The 20,169-nt window shown below is 43.8% G+C and overlaps 1 protein-coding gene across 3 annotated transcripts in view; it reads left to right on the top strand.

Annotated features, from left to right (window-relative positions):
• The window catches only part of LOC138284895 (uncharacterized), a 64,792-nt gene extending 45,007 nt beyond the window's left edge, over positions 1 to 19,785 (top strand). For 2 of the 3 annotated variants that reach the window (XM_069224147.1, XM_069224146.1), the window contains exon 4: positions 17,427 to 19,785. In XM_069224147.1, the coding sequence (XP_069080248.1) occupies positions 17,427 to 19,504 (2,078 nt within the window). In that variant the 3' untranslated portion in view covers positions 19,505 to 19,785. Of the gene's footprint in view, positions 1 to 2,334; positions 2,470 to 17,426 lie in introns of those variants that run through there. The other variant, XM_069224148.1, reaches the window with a different exon arrangement.
• The last annotated feature ends 384 nt before the right edge of the window (positions 19,786 to 20,169 follow it).

Genomic DNA, 20,169 nt, shown 5'->3' with positions numbered 1-20,169 from the left:
ACAGACTCCTCACCCATCTCTATGCATTCACTCCGTCTGCCTCGTCCCAACGCCTTTCATCCTCACACACATCACTATCAGAAAGGACAGTGACATAAGAAGCACCAGCTGCTCTGGTGCCCTATACAACTATTCATACAGGGGTAGCACCCCGTCCACAAGCTTCTCCAGCTCCTCCTGGGTGAAGGCTGGAGCCCCATTCGCTGCAGGAAGTGGCATATTGGCTTCCAGAGTCAGAACACAGCAGCACAAACAGTGGAGGTCTTGCTTGCACGAGTGTCAGGAGTCAAGTGACCTATGCCAATGTAAATGGTGGTCATGCCCGTCGCGTACATGACCATCAGCGCCAGCAGTGATCACCATTGGCCCCAGTCTCCCATAGGCAACAATGTTATCCTATGAGGAGTTGCACAGCGGTTGAGACCGCCTACCGGCATGATGACTAACACTGGCGGAATGAGGTCACTTCTATTTGTCCTGTGCATGCTGGACAGGTGGATGCCATTTTACATATAGTCTGTGATTACTATTTGAATTGTATGTGTGTCATGGATGAAATATAGTGACTATTGCATAGAATGACTATGTCCACACATTGGATACATCAACTTTGGATTTCTCCTCTCTCCTGTTCCCAGATACGATGCAATGTTGATAATGGAACATGCCCCTGTGTACCGGGCTCTAGTCGACCTTGCTACCCTGAAAGAGACACGTCATACAGACGTATCGTCTGAATCATCAGACCATCATGGAGCTGTGTACCCATTTGGAGCTGGATCTGTTGCCTGCCTGACACCATCCCTATGCCATTCACTCCTACAGTACAGGTGTTGTCAGTCCTCCACTTCCTTGCTTCAGGGTCATTTCAGATTACAGTGGCCTTGGCAGCAAGTATGTTACAGCCGATGTTAAGTAATTTGTTGAAGGATGTACTGTGTGCTTTGCTCAAACATCTGCCCTGCTACATTAGGTTCCCCCAGTGTGCAGATTTGGCCACTGTTAAAGCTGCCTTCTACAATTTGGCACGTGTCCCTCGTGATAGGAGCCACAGATGGCACCCACATTGCCTTGGTTCCACCCAAGATAAATGAACAGATGTACAGGAACCGAAAAAACGTTTATTCCATTTATGTCCAAGTGGTGTGTGTCTCTCTGACCAATGCATCTCCCAGGTACAGCCAAGTTCCCTGGTTCTGTGCATGGCTCATTCATTCTGCAGAACAGCAGTGTCCCACACATGATGGCACAACTGCAGAGGGACCTGGTCTGGCTCATCGGTATCTATCCAATAGTATGTGTGCCCATGTAATCTCACCTCTCTTGACAATCTGCCCTGTCTCCAGCGGTATTGAGATGGATTGAACCTTTGTGCACACAGGCGACTCTGGCTACCCTAACCTTCCCTGGCTCTGCCACCTGTGAGATATCCAACTACAGATAGTGAAAGCCATTTCAATGAGGCCCACTGCAGAACTAAGCGTGTCATCGAGAGTACTTTTGAACTACTGGAGGCCAGATTCCGGTCTCTACACATCTCCAGACGTGCCCTACTCCACAAACCTCTTGAAGTCTGCCAAATCGTTGTTGCCTGCTGCATGCTACACAATCTGGCCCTTAGAAGTCACATCCCATTGCTGGATGTAGAGGAGGTGGCAGCTGGACCAGTGGCTGATGAAGGGTACATAGTGAGTGATAAGGAGGAAGATGATGAGGATGCAGCTGACTCTAGAGCAGAGTTAGTTCAACAACTGTCTCAACTGTTTTGTATGTCACCTGTACTCCTGTCTGCCTTGTGACCTAGCTCCTCCTGGTGCCTGTCATCAGTGGAGGTGTTGAGTGGAGCTCTCCCCCTGGGTGGGTTTGGGGGGAACATATTGGCCATCAGAGGAGGTTTACTGTTCAAATGTTCAAATGACAGTGCCTTTTAATTGCAGTGCCACGCATAGTGGTGTCATCAGTAGTGCCACTTAGTCTCACAGTCCACAATGGGAAAATGTGTAACCTAACTGGTACTGACTGTAGAACATGCCTTTAGTTGAGTTTTGTCAGCTGTGAGGGAAGGGCCATTGGGTATGGATGTCTAGGAACTGTGGATCTGACATGTGCGTATAGTTTGAGATTCCACCTGCCAAATAACACTAGGGATTTCGACTTTGTATTGCATGTGTGTTGAGTGGGCAACATTGTCTCCTATTGTGATTTTTGTACCTGTCTTGGTCTATTTTCAGGTCATTCGTGTGGTGCAACTCTGGTTCCCGCCTTGGGTGTTGCCTCGCTTGACACATGTATCCAGAATATGTCTGCTCTACTATCATCCTGTATCCAAGGGGCCATGAGAAAATGGAGACATGACAGTGGACAGTCAACAGGGTGTTTCAGTGGTAGACCAGGGAGAATGTCCTGGCAGTGGTCTTGGTCTTGGCATCAGGTCCTGAAGTATGTCTGGATGGATGTCCTCGCTTGCATGTGGGTTCCTCAGCTACAGGGGGAAGGGTGCTGGTGGTCTTTGGGTCCTTTGGCAGGGCCTCCATTCCAGTAGCTGCTGCAGAAGTGGAGGGCTCCATTGGAATGTAGCTAGTGGAAGGGGCACACTGGTGGGTGGAGGACTCACGCAGGATGGTGGTCTGTTCTTTGAACACCCCTACAATGGAGGCCATGGTGGCATTGAGGGTCTGCCACTGCTGCATGGTATTCCCTCTGCAGCCTCTGGTTCTCCTGCACAGTTGTGAGGATCTGGCGCATTGTGTTCTATGATTGGAGGTATGCTCCCAGGACATGGGAGATGGCATGCTGGCCAGTCGTTTGGTGTGGGTGCCCCACCCCTTTGGTCACAGGTACCCTCCCACTGCCCCTGGCCCCTTGTGCCTGTGCCCCTGGCACAGTGTACACACATGCTGTTCATCGTCTTGGGTGTGTGGCCTTGACTCTGGTTCCTGTACTGTGGGGTACACTGCTGATTGAACTGTCCTTGGGACACAGGTTTGGGGATGAAGGGTTGGCTGTGCTGTAGTAGCCACATGGGTGGGGGACTCCAATGTGTCCATGGTGGGGCTTGTGGTGGTGGACTCACCAGTTGTCCCAGATGGGCCAGGCAGTTTGTGATTATCCAAACATCCACTTGAGCCTTCATCCCGGGGAGAGCTGTCTGTCTCTGGCATCTGCTGCCGGGCGGCAGTGGCAGCGAGACCTGTGGATGGAAAGGGAGGGAGTTACACTGTGGAGAGGTACTTGCTTGTATCATTGTGTGATGCATGGAGTAGCTTGACTTGCTTCCCAGTGATGGCAATGACAGATGCAGCACTACAGACATTGCTTGCGGTTGACAGATTGTGCCATTGTTTCCATTTTCCATTGAGGGTTGAGGATAATGGACAGCATTGCTTTCATTGGCATGTGTTGGAACGCAGTGGAAGCATCCAGTTGGTGTGGCATGTGCTATGGTTTTACGTGCAGGTGTTCCACTGTGAAGTGGGACTGTGATCTTTTGATGTGTAGGGAGTGATGCATTGTGGGAGTTGTGGTGCTTGGCATTGTGATTGTTATCCTTGCATTAGGGAGGGACTGCTTGGGGATAGTGGCAGTCGGGTGGGGTGGCATGCAGGAGAGGGGCATGGGGTAATTGAGGGGGCGCAGATGTGTGAGATGGGGTGGATTAGGGAGTGATGGGTGGTGGGGACGCATGCTGGACAGGAGTGGTTGGTGCCTGGGGAGTGGTGTTTACTTAGCAGAGTCGAGTTCTCTGATGATGCCAGTCAGGCCCTCAGGATGCATGATGTCCAAGATCTTCTCCTCCCACGATGTGAACTCTGAGGGAGGATGTGGGGTCCACTGCCTGTCTTGTTGATGGCAATCTAGTGACGTGATGCCATGGAATGCACCTTCCCCGTAAGGTCGTTCCACCTCTTCCTGATGTCCTCCGTTGTGCATAGATGGGTGCCCACTGAGTTGACCCTGTCAACAATCCGCTGCCATAACTCCATTTTCCTGGCTATCGAGGTTTGCTGGTCCTGGACTCCAAACAGTTGTGGCTCTACCCTGACAATTTCATCTTCCATAACAAACGTGGGTGCTTCTGACGGGACATGGTGGTTGTGTTGTGGATTGGGGGGGGGGGGGTTTGTGTGTGTAAGGTGTAGTGTAGGGTGGTTGGTGTAGTGGGGGTGTTTGGTTGTGTGTGCTGGTGGTATCTGGTGTTTGTGTGTAGTTGCAATGTTTGTTGCATTGCTGGTGCAGTTGTGTGGTATGTGATGCTTGGGGAGTGTGTTGATGCCTATGGTATCGACATGCAGTGTCCTCCGTTGGTGTGCTCCTTGATGTCTCTGTCAATAGTTGTGGTTGCAAAGGATTGTGGTGGTGTGTGAGGGTGTGTTGTATAGTGCAGTGAGCAGGTGTGTGTGTGTGTGTCAGGTGTGGGGTATTCAGACTGTCCAATGTGGTGGAGGTGGTTTTTAGACAGTGGCGATTCGCACCGCCAGTGGTTTTCCGACGTGCAATGACCGCCGTGCTGATTTGTGGCTCATAATATGGAGGGTGGGACCTCCAAACTCGTAATGAGGGCCTTAGTCTACATATGTCATCAGTAAATGTTGGTTTGTTTTGGCTAACTCACAGTACCACGTCCAGACCCCTATCCTGACTATGGTAATAGATGTTATTGGTAACCTCTAACATGACTACTCTGATTCTATAGGAATTCATGGAAACAGATCTAACGCTGTTGTTTATTTTTGCATGCCCCAGCTATACGCAAGAAAATGCATTGTCTAAACATTTATTGAAATGATTGTTTTTACAAAGAAAACATGAGCTGCCATTCTCGTATGTGACTGAGTAATCCCAGCTACTAACACAGTCGGGAAAGCCGCTTTGACAGCTTCATCAGCCAACAAATTCCCTACAGCGTGTGCACCAAGATGTTGATGGCTCAATGTGTGAATTACGTGCCTGTGGCAAAGCATCTTTAAGTGCTGTCACCTTTCCCCAAAGCAACTTATAATTGATAGAATTACCTTTAGAATCTCTGAATTCATTCATCCGCCAATAAGGTAAATTATCCTTAAAGGACTGGACACAGTAACAGGAATCGCACATTATCAGTGTAGGAAGTTCTGGATTCTGCAGTGCCAGAACCAAATCTTTCATTTCAGCCAGCTGAGCCGTACAATCTCCCAAAAATTCTGCATATGATTTTTGTGTCTGAAATCCTCCATCTTTCATGATACTGTTTATTGCAACACATGGTGCTGAGTACTTATCCTTCGTACCAACCGTGAGCTGGGCTGAACCATAAGTATACCGTAAGTATATTCTATATATTCATAGTAATCTAGAGGCAATTCTTTAGACATGGGGTATTCGCAATTCGAGAAATTCCTGTGTTATTAGAGTAGGGTCAAAAACATAATCTACATTAGTAGCAGTTAAGCAAGTGGCTCACTGGATCTATCTTGGAAGTAAGACTTTTGCATTAGGAATGCCGCCTTGGTAACTGCCTCTAAGGCTGGAATGGAAAACACCAACATTTTGTGTTTTCCCTGAGCCAGTAGAAATTCCTTTAGGACACCTGTTTGAAATGCAGTCAATTTTTTTCTGTTGATCCAAAACACATTTCTGCACTAAAGTATAAATGCGAGTTTTAAGCAGTCTGTACAGTTTCTCTTTCATAATAGATGACCTGTAACCACTGGAACACTCAATAATGCAGATCACCAAATTAGTAGTGTTAACACGAGTATGTAAATGTTTAGATGCAAGCATGTCTGTTTGTAATGTTCCCAGAATAGTAGTATGTTCAGTAGTCCAGTGTTGGTTGGAAATATCAAGACAAATTAAATTGTACAACGGTTTAACCCTCTGTGCATAAAACAGGTATGTATTTTCTACAGCTGTGACAGAGTAACCCGTCCACTAAGTTCTAAATCGGGCCTTTCATCTACATATATCATCAGTAAATGTTGGTTAGTTTTGGCTAGCTCACAGTACCACACCCAAACCCCTAACGTCACCAGGGTAATAGATGGTATTGGTAACCTCAAACATGACCACTCTGATTACCAATGAATTAATGGAAACAGATCTAACCTTTACATTTATTATTCTTGCATGCCTAAGATATACACAAGAAAGATACGAAGATGCATTTTCAAAACCTGAGCTGCAATTGTATTCTTGTGAAGAAAACCTGAGCTGCAATTATTAGACAGTTGAGACATATTACTGTAATTAGCATATTTGAATCGTGGAAAATAATCACAGTTCAACAATGTTCATTGCTACTAATGTTACTTTATTCCTGTCTGGCTCTGGCACCTATACTTAAGAGGGCATAGTGGGAGTACCCTCTGCAAGATTATTTAAGAGAGTCTAACCCCTCATACCTTGGTATTGGGTGTCAGGAACCCGGTCTAACTGTGCAGGCTATCTACCTTCAAAGGATAAAGGTCAGATTCAGTGGGGCTGCATCTCAAGTCACAGTGGTACCATGATAATCCCAACATGAAGTGCTCCTGTCACCGAGCCTAGCATGGATGCTGTTTATATAATAAAACACTGCCCTTATCGCACTGTGACAGAGATGCAGAACTTCTTTGGCTTGTCGAGAATAAATGGATTGTCTCGGACAAGTGCAGAAAAAGAAAACAAGGACATCATATTCTGAATGTACGACCCTCTAACTAAATGTACAGACTAAAGGGGGACAATGCCTACCAAGAATAAATGCATATGCAGCACATTCTTGTTAGTGGAAAATATGTAGAACGTCCCCATTAGAAAAAGATGGCACACTAAAACAGAAATGTAAAATGGAGACTAAGCGTGGGTCCTAGAACATAGTGGAGCCTTCTCAACCATGATGGGGGATCCCGTTGTATAGTACCACATGGCCAGAGAATGCAGAGAAGAGGGGCAGCTAAGGAATAGGGAGAACCCCCCTCCCTCTTCCACCCCCTGTAAATTCTGGCCCAACTGCCACCACAAATCTGCACAGAGAGGTCCACACAAAGTCTGTAACTTGTGCCTCTCAGTGGATCACAACGCCGAAGAGTGCAAAGCCTGTGCAGCATTTGGCACCCACAAGACCACAAGAATCCCTAAAGTACCTGGGCCTTTTTAGTAATGACGAAAATGTTGAAGAAACCGAGCCACAAAAAGGAGGAGATTTGGAGGGAGGGAGCATTGTCGACATCGAAAGAGCGGAGACCGCGAAGAAGGCGACAATGGATGCTTAAAGGCCAAGTGGCAGGAGGTAACAAAAGACCCTAAATCCACCAAAACAACCTCAGCATCAAAACACTTGATGACCGAAGGTCGACAGAAACAAAAAGAGGCGCATGTTTCTCAACCAGCGGACACCAATGCGGGCAAACACTTGACCCCAGCAGGCATGAAAAAGGTAGCGGAGGGAAAGAGCAAGGAGGTGATGGACTAAAGAACCAGCGTCTCGTAGAGACACAGAATAGTTTGTTGAGAAGAAAAGATGGCAATTTGTGGCCGAAATGGCAGTGCTTCTGCAATGCAAGAGGTAGTTTAACTCTCTGAAGGTGTTCTGCCTACCCTAAAACACGGCCAAATCTTTTTCTTATTTATCCCATTGAAATAACTTACCAAGGTAGTAATGTAGATTATTACTTTAACCATTTCACTAAACATAAGAAATTCACTACATTGATAGTGCGTGAAAAATTACCCACTGCTTATTCTATCCTCTTTATATTGATTTTTGTGATAGGGTTATTGCCCAGCGACCAGGTCAAACAGTATACTACAGGTCAAACAGCGACAGGGTCAAAATTGTATACTAAACTGATTTAGGTTAGTTTAGTCCCAGGTCTTTTACTCTACAGTGGGTGGTTGCAGCCCCCACATGGGCTGATCTCACCAGCAGTCACAGCCATGTGCAGGCTGATTTCTTCTGGGATGCCTGTTGCCACATTTAGTAGTTGTGCCCACACATAGGCCGATTCAGACAGAATCGCAGCCCTGACTGGGGCTCAGCAGTTTCAGTCATCATGTCACTGTTCCTGTTGGAGCAAGCCTGGAAAGACTATTGCATGCTGGAGCTGGTGTCCAGCAGATTGCGTACTTCAGAAAGGCTTCTAAGCACTTAGGTACAGATATACAGCTCCTCCAGCAAGAGATTCAGACTTCAGGTGATGTCTCCTCAGCTCTGGGAGACTATCAGGCAGACATCAGCGCTGATTGCACTACAATGAGTATTCTGCAGAGCACTTCCCTCATAAAGCTCTTGGAACTGGAACCCCGAATGGGTAGGAGGGTCCTACTTTAATACACCAAAACCGGACAGAAGATCTGTATCCACTGTTGGTTACTGTAAACTTTGTTTAAGTTGGTTCGCTGTTCAAGTGTGCTTTCCAGACTGTTTTCCAGCCACAGCCTTTGTGTAGAGTGGTCTCCAATTTGGATCACCTACAACAGATGCATAAAGTAATATGAGGTTTCTGCACCTGGCTGTCATCGGTCAAACATAAGGAGTAATCGGAGAAAACCTAAAGGGCAGACATCATCTAAAGGTTTCCTCACCATGCACAACAGAGTCTGCGGTCTCACTCCTCACCTCTACCAGCCACCATATGGTAGTGTTCAGGAAGACTAAAAGTAGCTAGTGGGTCGGTAAAAGGCCCCATTAATTAAATACATAAAGGAGCCTTGCTTCCACTCCACTTACTTCACTGCCTACGTCTCCTCCATCTACCTTCAGAAAGTGTGTGAGAATTACACTTCCTCTTTCTGGGAAAAGAACCCTCAGTCCCATCCTGTGCAAAGGCCTTGCGGGGATATCCAAAATGGATCCTGCAGGCCTTCATTATCTGGCTGTCTCACACACTGTGTATTTACCACATAGATAACACACATCAACTCTCATAACACATACTCTGGATGTTATCGCTAAGAACTGGGAACTCTGGTAGTACAGATAAAAAGGTTTGCTCACACTATGGACTCGCAAAACATGGTACACTGCCACCAGTGCCCTATATGCTAAACATGCAACAAGGACAGTAGCCCACTGTCAGTCAGGGCATGCTTGGTGCGTCCCTCGAGGTCACAGGGCAAGTCAAGGACCTACTCATGTTAGGGAGAGACCTAGGCCTCATAGCACTTGCTATGTTAATGTGATCCCAGATCCAGTAATCAAGTTTGATACTTGCTGCACAGTCAGGCACTCAGAACAGGTGTACATGCCTACATACCAATGCAGGGAGATACTCATCTCAAAAATCCCCTTTATTTCTTGCCTTCTGCTTTTTCCTTTCAAGTGCATCCTACAGCTTCTACATACAGTTCTACCAGGCGATTTACTTGTTGCTAATTTAATCTACAGTGAGTTTTGTCCTGTGCTGCCAGTATTTCTTAACAGTGCAAACATCTTGGAATGGTCATGTCTGTAGTGAGCCCTATAAGAAGTGAAGAAATAGAGGAACTTAATTGGGAACAACATGATCCATGCTTCCAAGATGCACATTGTATGAACAAACCTATCAGGGTGCCCATGGAAAAGATGTGGAAAAGCAGTCTCATCATGAGATGAGAACAAGAGAGAGTTGCTTTTTGTTACCTCCCAAGATACAGTGGGCTGGTTACCCTCATCCAGTGGGATGCTTCATCATCGGGTAACTCCTCATTACTACCAATTATTTAGGTATGTATCAGTCTGGAACTCACATTGGGGTGGAAAACCAGTGATACTGACTGCTTCTCGCTCTGTGGAGTAGTCACCTAGCTTTTCCTTACCTCTCTGGGCTCTTGTTGCGTGACCACAACCGGCTCTGCTCCCCAGTATAGGTAACTGTTATCTTAAAACCAACATCTTTCCTATTATCTCCAGAAAATAAATCACCATTTAGACACATCTTTTCATGTGGCAACTTGATATTTTTTGCCTTATAATGAAAGGTTTCCATTTTACATTTTAACAGATAAATAGAGAGAAAATATTTTTTTCCTATCAGTATTTATTTTTAAATATGGAGAAATACAGAAACTAGTTTGCCTTTTGAGCGATTCCCACTACGATCAGTCATGTGTGCTAGGTCAATAGCTCTGCAGACTGACAGGTAGGGGAGTTAAAAGATAAAACAGAAACTTAATGACTAAATAACTGCTGCAATAAAGCGGTTTCAGCTATTCTACAATGCTAATGATTTCAAATGACTATTGTACTGTAAATAGTTATAACGCATTGTACATTCAATTATGAGTAAATCTGTGTTGATTAAATGAATGTGGAAATATAAACATTGCAGCTTCAGTTTTTTACACCAGGCTTAAAATAAATATGGATAAATACAGACAGAAATGTCAAAAAATTAAATTCCATAAAACTGGGAGGTTTACTTGTAACATATAAATTGTCTATAGTGTATCATTGTTTTAGCGTGGTAAGGTGGCGACCTCGGATCAGTACAACAGTGATACACTACATGCTTTTAGCATTCAAGGATTGACTCCCAGTGAAATGTTTGATCAACTACCATCCTGGAAGAGAATTGTGCATAGTGTATGAATTTTTTGCATCATAAGCATATAGCCGCCAAGTTTAAGCAGCAGAATATTTTTTGGTTTTGCCTGCAAGATGCGCGCTTGCACGCTGTGCTTGCAAAGTCTTTTCTGTTAGGAAAACAATTCTTAAAAAGGCTTGCAGCCTACCCCCAGGCCACACATTACTTACCATCAGTAGTCTTCGCTGGTCACTCTTCTTTTCTTGCTTGTCATTGGTCAGCAGCCGCTTCTGACATCATCAGGCTGCACTTCCTCTCTTTCCCCGGCTTCAGCTGCTGATCTTTGGTGCTTGGACGAAGTATCCTTTCCGGTTGGCTGTCACTGGCTGGTGCTCAGTGTCTTTTCACTGGCTGTAGTGGCGGCACACTTCTTAAGGTACTTTTTTTTTATTTATTTTTTCCTTTCTTTTTTTTTTTTTTCTTTATTTCATCACCGCAATGACAGTAGACAGGACTGGCACTTTGGCAAGCATAAGTTTGCTACTACTTTTTTTCAGGTTCTGTCTCAGCAAAGCTGCCAGTCTAACAGCAGGTAGTGGGTGCGAGTCCCCCCTCCCCATGTGCTTTTTAAACTAACGCAGACCTCTCAGAAGGCTGTTATTTACCCATCCCCTGTGGCTCCCTCCAGTTGTGCTTTGTAACACACCCACACCCACGTTGCCTTTAATATGCCCCTCTTCATTGCCTTAATCATCCCAATGGTCTCCCCTCTCCAAGCTGCCTGTTATATGTTCCCCGCCTCCTGCTGTCTGTTGTTTGTGCTTTCTTTTACCTTCTCCTTCGCTTAACTTCCCAAACGAATAGAAAATCAACCCCATCAACAATGTTACACATGTGCCAGACTGTAATTGAAGCTCTCGGAATTTAAAGGCACAGAGCGGATCAGCAAGAACATTTGTATGTAGATCTTATATATTTTACCTTTTAGGAGCTGGCATGTTGGTTCCAGGGTGGGCACTCTTTAACTATTGCTTGCGGTGTGTGGATTCTATCGCATCACGCACAGTTGGATTGTGATTAATGGGATAAGTGAAAAGGATTTAGGGCCAGATGTACAAAAGGATTTTACCCATTCTGTGTCTATGGGAAAAAGCTTTCGTACATATGGCCCTAAGTGCTTAAACATTGTGCTGGTTAGGAATGGCTATTTGGTGGGTACGGAAAATAAGCTTGATGTGACCCCAACCCTCTGCCCCCTCTGCTGAAATGCTGCTCAGAACAAATGTGTAAGGAGGTGCTGTGGAGACTTCAGTCAATACTGTGGTTTTGCACATGACAAATATGCGGTAATTTTCAGAATGCTATTCCAGCACTTATCATTAAGTGTCTTTTTTTGCGCTTTCCGACTACTAATTTTGGGCATTGCATTTTGTGCAGCAGACTATGGCAGCATATTTCTTCAGCCCTTTCATGACCTGCACTTTGGAACCTAGTGATAGATAACCCCCTCAGAAACGAATAGTTTGATGGTATGTGTGGCAGTAGATACATATGCTGTGCATAAACTCGCCATCTTGTGTTGGGTTCGGAGTGGTACAACCTGTTTTTCTTCAAAGAAGCTCTTCGAGTCACATGATTGAGTGGTGACTCCTCTTGGTAATACTGCGCATGGGCATCAAGTCCTTGTTTAAATTGTTTCTCTCCGCCATCGGGTTTGGACGTATTTTACTATTGCTATGAGTACTCGGCCTGACGCAGTCCACAACGGTATTCTCTCTGTCTTTCTAGCACCGTCGTTATTGTGTCAATCGCGTATTCTTCCATACTTTATCTTCAGTTCCAAGTACCCCCTTGTACTTCCAGACTATCACAAGATCATCTCACTCTTATCAAAGAGGAAGTATGTTCTCTTCTTCTCAAAGGGTCTATAGAACCAGTACCATTACAACACCAGGGTACGGGAGTTTACTCCCTGTATTTCCTAATACCCAAAGAAAGATGGGTTTCTCAGACCAATATTAGATCTTAGACCCTTAAACCACTACATCCTATCAGATTATTTCCATATGGTCACTCTCCAGGATGTTTTTCCCCTACTACAACAAGGCGATTTCATGACAGCGTTAAACCTAAAGGACGATTACTTTCACATTCCCATTCATCCAGCACACGCAGCACACACAAATATCTAAGATTCTTAGTTGCAGGAATACATTACCAATTCAAGGTATTACCATTCACAACCACTCCCAAAGTATTTACCAAATGTCTCGCGGTAGTCACAGCTCATCTCCGAAAACAACAAATTGATGTCTTCCCTTACTTAAGACGATTGGCTCATCAAAGCCAATTCATTCACACAGTGTCAACGCCACACCCAACTCACAATTTGCCTCCTACACTCTCTAGGGTTCACTATCAATTACCTCAAATCAAATCTTCACCCTCTCCAGTTGCAGCCCTATCTAGGAGCGATTCTCAACACACAATTAGGACTAGCGTTTTCTAGCTCAGATGGAGTTCAAGCCTTTCAAACAATGATTGCTACATTAACAGAGAACCAAGCATACACAGTAAGAACGGTTATACAACTATTAGGCAGTCTTCCTAGCAATTAAGTTGTTCCTTCAACAATTGCAACACAAGGTGTAGTGTTGATACGTACAGACAACATAATTGCCATGCACTGTCTTCAAAAATAGGGGAGGGGGCACAATCCCATCAACTATCCCATCTTCCAAAAACAATATAGAAATGGGCAATTCATCACCACATTCAGATAGTGGCACAATATCTCCCAGGGACAGGCAATCACTTTTCACTTTGATGAATCCATCCTAAGATTGGCAGACCTGATTCAGCAACATACACTTTTCCTTTAATACTTCTTCCTCCAAATTGAATGTCAGCCACCATATATCCAATGAGGTCTATTTTTTTTGCCTTGATATCCACCAGGACTTAAGTCTTTTGGTAACAAATGTACTTGAGGTCATTCAGAAGTGAACAGCTTTCTTGGTATTATGGTATATAAAGACCCAGAATCAACCATCAATTCAACAGATTTCCCTTGAATAACAAACTGTGCATTGGGTCTTTGTTCCTTTGGTCTACGTATTCCTCTATCTTCTATGGCCAGTACTCTGTCTGTGCTCAAACTTGTCTCGCACAAGTTGTCATCTCCATCCTTTTCCAAGAGTGTTGCCACATTCCTTTTGCTTAAACTACGGCACATTCTAGCAAAATGTCCTTTCAGGCCACACTTCCTACACTCCTTTCCTATAGCAAAACAAAATCTTGCGTCTGACTTGTGAATGAGACTTCAACATTTGTTGCATCTCCTATTCTCCGTCTCTTTTACTGATTTATAGATACAATTCTTAACTTTGGTAGGAAAAGTGTCCCGCCTTTTGTCTATGGCTGCTACTTCATCTTTTGCCTCCTTCTTCTCCATTGCTTTCATGCAATATTCAGATTCTTCCACAACTTTTGCTATTTCAATGGCGTCTTTCAACGTGGGATTCCTTGCTGCCCACAACCTCTCTTGCATCTTCCTGCTTTTACACTGAACAATTAACTGATCACAAATCATTTCGTCTTCGATCTGTCCAAAGTGACACTTGACTGCCAGTTCTCTTAACCTTGAGACAAAATCATCGAGAGATTCACCATCTCTTTGAGGTTGTGTATAGAATTTGTGTTTTGAGTTTTTGCAAATCTTAGATCTAATTTCTTCCTTGTGTCTGTGTATGCATCTGTATCCACTTCGTCACCCTGAACTGGCAAGTCTGGAAGATACTTATATATGTGTTGGCCCTCTTTGCCTAATGCATTTAATAAAATGGCTTTCTTCCTGCTGGGACGAAATCTTTGACCATCCAATGCCTCTAAATAACTATCAAAAATATCTAGCCACTCCTCCCATTCCATTGCTGGCTGACCAGGCAATGACAAAAAGGGAGGAGAAGGTGCCATTGTTGGCATATCCATCCCTAAATGCAGCTCCTGGTAAGATTATGAGGAATTAAAACTGTAAGTACTTGTAATTCAATAAAACAACAGTATTCTCACTTGAGAAACACAGGAAGGTACCTGACTAGGGCCTTTCCGCTAATGCTCCCAATCCAGTTAATCCTTCCTTTATATTTCAAGAGTCGTACTTCACCAGGGCCATTCCTCTAATTGTAGTCTCCTTTCACCAAGGAAGCAAAGAGGCTTCACTCACTTGTATATTTAGCCGTGCGCTAACTAAAAGGCCAGTATATCTCTTCCATATTTCATTATCTTCAGCAAAGTGCCAGGACACGCGCGGTCAGATAGTGCTGAACCTTGCCCCACTACCACAGTAGCCGGCAACTCGTCGCCAAAATTGTTGTGATTGGAGAAATCATTTTCACACCAATCTTTAATGTAAATGCGTGTTTATTTCCGTAGTAGGAAAAGATTCAACCGCCTCCCTCGCCGGCTCCGCGTAACTGCAGCGCCGGAGAAGCTCCATTTCAACAGAACGTAGGAGCCGTCGAGAGCTCGGTGTGTGAGCGAGCTCGAGTCTACACATCATAACAAACGTCTATATACATATTTCACTTTACCAGGCTTTTCAGTGTTTTTAGTGGGGATTTCAAATGCAAGCTGCACCTATCAGCTTTACTTGTTTAATCAATATTTTCACACTTCTCACTAGGGACACGCTGATTATGAGACTTAGAGTTGGCCCTCTTCCATGCGATTTTTTTATGTTCGCCCTCGGGAAATTTCTATGTACGGTACTCCCTAAACATTTAGCGCTGTATTTTTAAAAACATTTTAAAACTGTGTGTATTAATTTTGTGGTGCTTTTATCACTCTTTAATGTCATACCTTGTTGTCATGATGTGAGACATAACGTCCCTTCAATGCTGGTATTACCGCTGACATTAATCTTTTACTCAACGACCCTACTTTTTTTTTTTTTTTTGAGGACCGAGAAATGGTTAGATTTACTGTGGCATGAACATTAGCAAGTGGTGTGGGAAACTTACAGGCTGCTTTGTTGGATGTTTTCTCATGATGGTTTCTTTATTCTTTTATTTTTTTTCAATAATTAACATTTTGTGTATGCTGCCTTTCTCGGAATTGGTAACAGCCACTATATGTTTTAAGGAGGAAAATCGTGAGCGGGTGGTTTGCATAAAATTATTGTAATAAAAGATGTGGATAAGAGAAGCCAGACATGAAACAAATTGGGGTGTTTGAGGGACGCAGGTCTGAAGGCAGTAAGTGGCCCTCCCTCCCCCCCTTGTTTTAAGAGGTGAACTTTGTTTCTGAATGGCCCCCAGAAAAAATATTGGATGTGGAAATGTTGTGTTTTTTTCCCATAACGGTACATAATTTATTTATTTAGTAATCTCAGGATAGGGAGCACATAACTGTTTTCCAGCTCTTGGCCTTGAACTGGCTTTTTTAAGGTGTGTGCGAAATTTGTGTAATTTTCATTTGGCAGAAATTTTGAAGAATGCTGTTTTATCATTTTGCATTGCTCGTTTTCTTTTTTTTTTTAAAGCACAAAGCGCATCTTAAAATCTATTTTGGACGTGACGAACACTGCACTCTACTCTGCACCACTTCACGTCTTTGTACTGTGTGCCACTCTGCTCTTCTCTGCATCACTCTACTCTGCACCACTCTTCACCTATGCCCTTTACACCACTCTTCGCCACAGCACTCTGTATTACTGTACTCTTCCCCACTACACTCTACTATATGCCATTCTGCACCACTGTATTTTGCGCCACTACACTCTGATACTGTATGCCACTGCACTGTACTCTGAACCTTTCTACTCTAGGCCACTGTGCTTTTTGTCACTCTATTCTGCAGATTCCACGCCACTGCACTCTACCCAGCACCATTCTACTCTACGCCACTCTGCTCTTCTTTGCACCCCTCTGTGCCACTCTGTTCTGCACCCCTCTGTGCCACTCTGTTCTGCACCCCTCTGTGCCACTGCACTTTATGCCACTCTGCACCACTCTACTCAATGCCCTTGCACTCTACATCACTCTAAGCACCACTCTACTCTGCCACTGCACCACTCTGTTCTACGCTGCGGCACTCTATACCGCTGCACTCTACAGCACTTTGCACCACTGCACTTTACGTCACTCTACCCCATTGTAGTCTGCGCAACTCTACTCTATGCCACTGCTTGCTGCACCACTCTACTCTGTACCATTCTTCTCTGCCACTGCACTGTATGCATGTAACGCAGTGTGCATTGGCAGAGTAGAGTGGTGCATAGAGTGGAGTAGAGTGCAGGGGCAAAGAGTAGAGTGGTGTAGAATAGAATGGCATAAAGTGCAGGGGCATAGAGAGGTGCAGAATAGAATGCTGTGCCAGTCCACTGAACTCTGCCACTCCACACAGTTACCCCTACCCACTCCACACAATGCCTTGCTGCTCAATGCCACTCTAGTCTACCCCACTCAACTCTACTGTGTTCCACGCCACTCTACTCCTCTCTACGCTGCTGTACAACATGGCTAGAAGACATAAACAAAGCCAATAGCTCCCGCTTTGGTGAAACCTATTGGCTTTGCCAATGCTTGCTTTTTTTTCCTTCTACTTTCATCCTTGCTTTAATTTTCATATGCTTGTTCAGTTTGTGTGGCCGTCTTATTGTGGTTGTGTAAGTGGGTGAATGAACAAATGAATTGGTAAATGAATGGATGGTGCAAGGATGAGTGACAGTGCATGCATGTGTGATAGCACTGGGTGCCTATACTAATCAGTGCCATTGTTTTAAACCAGACCAATTGGTATTGCCAACACTTTTCTAATGTTACTGAGTGCTTTTATATATTTGATATGAAAGTAGAGATCTGAAACAACAATCCCATAATTATTAAAAACTGCTGCCACTTTGATTACAGCTTGCCAAATGCAAACAAGTTCCTAATTTTGTAAATTCTTTTTATTTTCTAGGTGTCATTGTGCCCGTTAAGAATGACTCCAGCTTCTTCCGTTGTTTGATTTGTGAAAAGAATGTATCCTGCTCTCATCAAGGTATATTTGATGTGAAACGCCATGTTTCAGGTAAAGCTCACAGGGCTTTGGAGGAGAAGAAGTTAAGGAACAAGGCAATTGCTGGGGCTTTAGCAGAGCAAGAGTCAACTGAAGAGTGGCTTGTGAGACAAGCTGAATGGAATTTCACTAAGTTTTTTGCGGAGCACGCAATCCCTTTTGCTACAGCTGATCGCTTGGTCCGTCTTATATGGCAAAGTTTTCCTGATTCTAAGTTTGCCCAGTCCTTCACTTGTGACCGGACACGAGCAGCCAGCATATTGAACGAAGCAATTGTACCAGAGTTGTTATCTAATTTAACAGATGACATGAGGTCATCTGTGTTCAGCCTTTGTATTGATGGTAGCAGTTATAAAGACCCTGAACAAAAAGCATGTCCCTTAACTGTACGGATTTTTGACTCTAGGCAGGGCAGAATATGCTGCAAATTTTTGGACATGTGCATAAGGAAGTTTGACACAGCCGAAGGACTATTTGCAGCTGTTTGCAATGCTGTGTATAAACATTCCATTCCTTTGGAAAATTGTGTTGGGTTTGGGCTTGATAACACCTCTGTTAATATGGGGAACCTAAGCCCTATAAAAACTATTGCACACAATTATAATGAAAACATATATTTCATGGCATGCCCATGTCAAGTGGCAGACAACTGTGCCTTGCAAGCTTCATCTGCTTTCTGTAGCTTCTTAAAAGATTTTGATGCAGACGATCTACTTGTTGATTTATACTTCTGGTTTGAATATGCATCAAAAATGACAGACTTATGTGATCCATTTTGTAAGTTTGCAGACTCAGATTATCGTCAGGTACTGAAGGAAATTTCTGTCCGTTGGCTTGGAATGCTTACCTGTTTGGATCAACTGATTCTTCACTTTGACTCGCTCCGTTCTTATTTTTTGTCCACACCTGATATTGCTGGAGCTAGCGGGAGCAGACTAAAAAGGCTGGTTTGCTGCTTTAAGAACCCTATGACTGAGATCTATTGTCTGTTTCTTCAATCGTCTTTACCAGCATTTGTGAATTTCAACCTCCTGCTGCAGAGAGAAGACCCAGTCATCCATCTGCTGTATGATGCCATTGTGGATCTTCTGGCTTTGCTATTAAGTAGAGCTTATGTGAGTCAGGTTGTTCACTCATTCATGAAAAACCCAGAAGCCAGCCTTCCAGATCTGAGCTCCTGTGACAGCCAGATCACAGATTCTAGTCTCTATGTAGGCATCGGTGTACGTGGAAAGCTGAAGAACATGCTTGAAATGGAGATTATTGAGCCACAAACACAATCTAATTTCTTTGAAGCTGTTCGTTCTTTTCACCAGGCAGCAGTAAAGTTTGCATTGGAAGTTCTCCCAGTTCATGACGAGGTGCTCAAACATGCTAGAGTCTTCAACTTTTTTGAAAAACATAAATATGGTTTTGAAAGTGTGCTCTTTATGGTGGAGCGATTTAACACCTATCTAAAATTCACCAAAAAAGATCTGGCCTGCCTTGAACAAGAGTTTGTCACTTACCAAGTTATTGAATTTGCAGATGTTCCTGCAAAAACCTGGGAAGATGCTGCCATTCAGGTGAACTGCGCTAGTGGGGATGATGCTGTGTATAGAATAGATGTTATCTGGTTTCATCTTGAGCGGGATTTCATCTTTCGAAGCACACACAGGAGCAAGTTTTTTCTACTTTCTAAAATTGCAAGACTTCTCTTTACTTTACCACACAGTAATGCTGACGAGGAACGTGTGTTCTCAAGTATAATGAACAATAAAACTAAGTCCCATTCGGTTACATGTGACGATAAGACCTCAATGTCTATGCTGATATTCCAAACACACAGGCCACGTAGCGAACCTAGCCGATACAGCATCACACACGAAGGGAAGAAGCTGGAGCATTCTGCAGCAGAGTCCATCCATAACCAGGATAGGGGTTTGTCTGATATCCAATACCTCAAAGAGGAGCAAGAGTGTGAAACTTTGATAGTTTAACCTATCATTAGGCCTATTGAAACCATTAATGGAGTCAAGTGATAATTCATCAGATGCTTGCTTGATTTAGATACACATTTGATTGTAGAGACCTCAATAGTCCTATTAACCCCTTCCTAAAAGTCCTAATTCGCCTTTAGCTTGCTTCTTAAAAAAATAAATAAATAAAAAGCCTGAGCCAGACATTAGAATTGAGCCTAACATCAAGTGTCATATGCATAGCTGAATATACAAATATATAAAAACAAGTTAATAAACAATCCAACCCTTGTCTATCAGAATGTTTTGTGTGTTTGCGTTGTGTTTTTGCTTTGTTTGAAATTAGGAAACTTTTCCTCATTGAGGCAACTGTAAGGAAAAGGTCTAAAGCGTCTTGAAGTTGCACAGTTGTTACACTATAGCACCCAGAATAATGCAGGCGATGATATGAGGCTCAGAGACACAGTCAATGTATTTTTTTAATTGATCTTTAAATTTACCCTTAACATTTATTATTGCTGATTACTATTCTTGTTCTGAGGGTCCTTAACTGACACCTGAATGCCACCACCTGACAACAACTTAGATTATAATGTACTTTAATAAAATATTTATATTCGTGTATATATAAACACCTTAAAGTAATTTCTGAAATGTGTAGCTTCTACCTGAGGTTTGTTAAAAAA

The sequence above is a fragment of the Pleurodeles waltl genome, chromosome 3_1, assembly GCF_031143425.1.
Source record: "Pleurodeles waltl isolate 20211129_DDA chromosome 3_1, aPleWal1.hap1.20221129, whole genome shotgun sequence".
Taxonomy (NCBI): domain Eukaryota; kingdom Metazoa; phylum Chordata; class Amphibia; order Caudata; family Salamandridae; genus Pleurodeles; species Pleurodeles waltl.
This window is presented reverse-complemented; position numbering and strand designations above follow the sequence as displayed.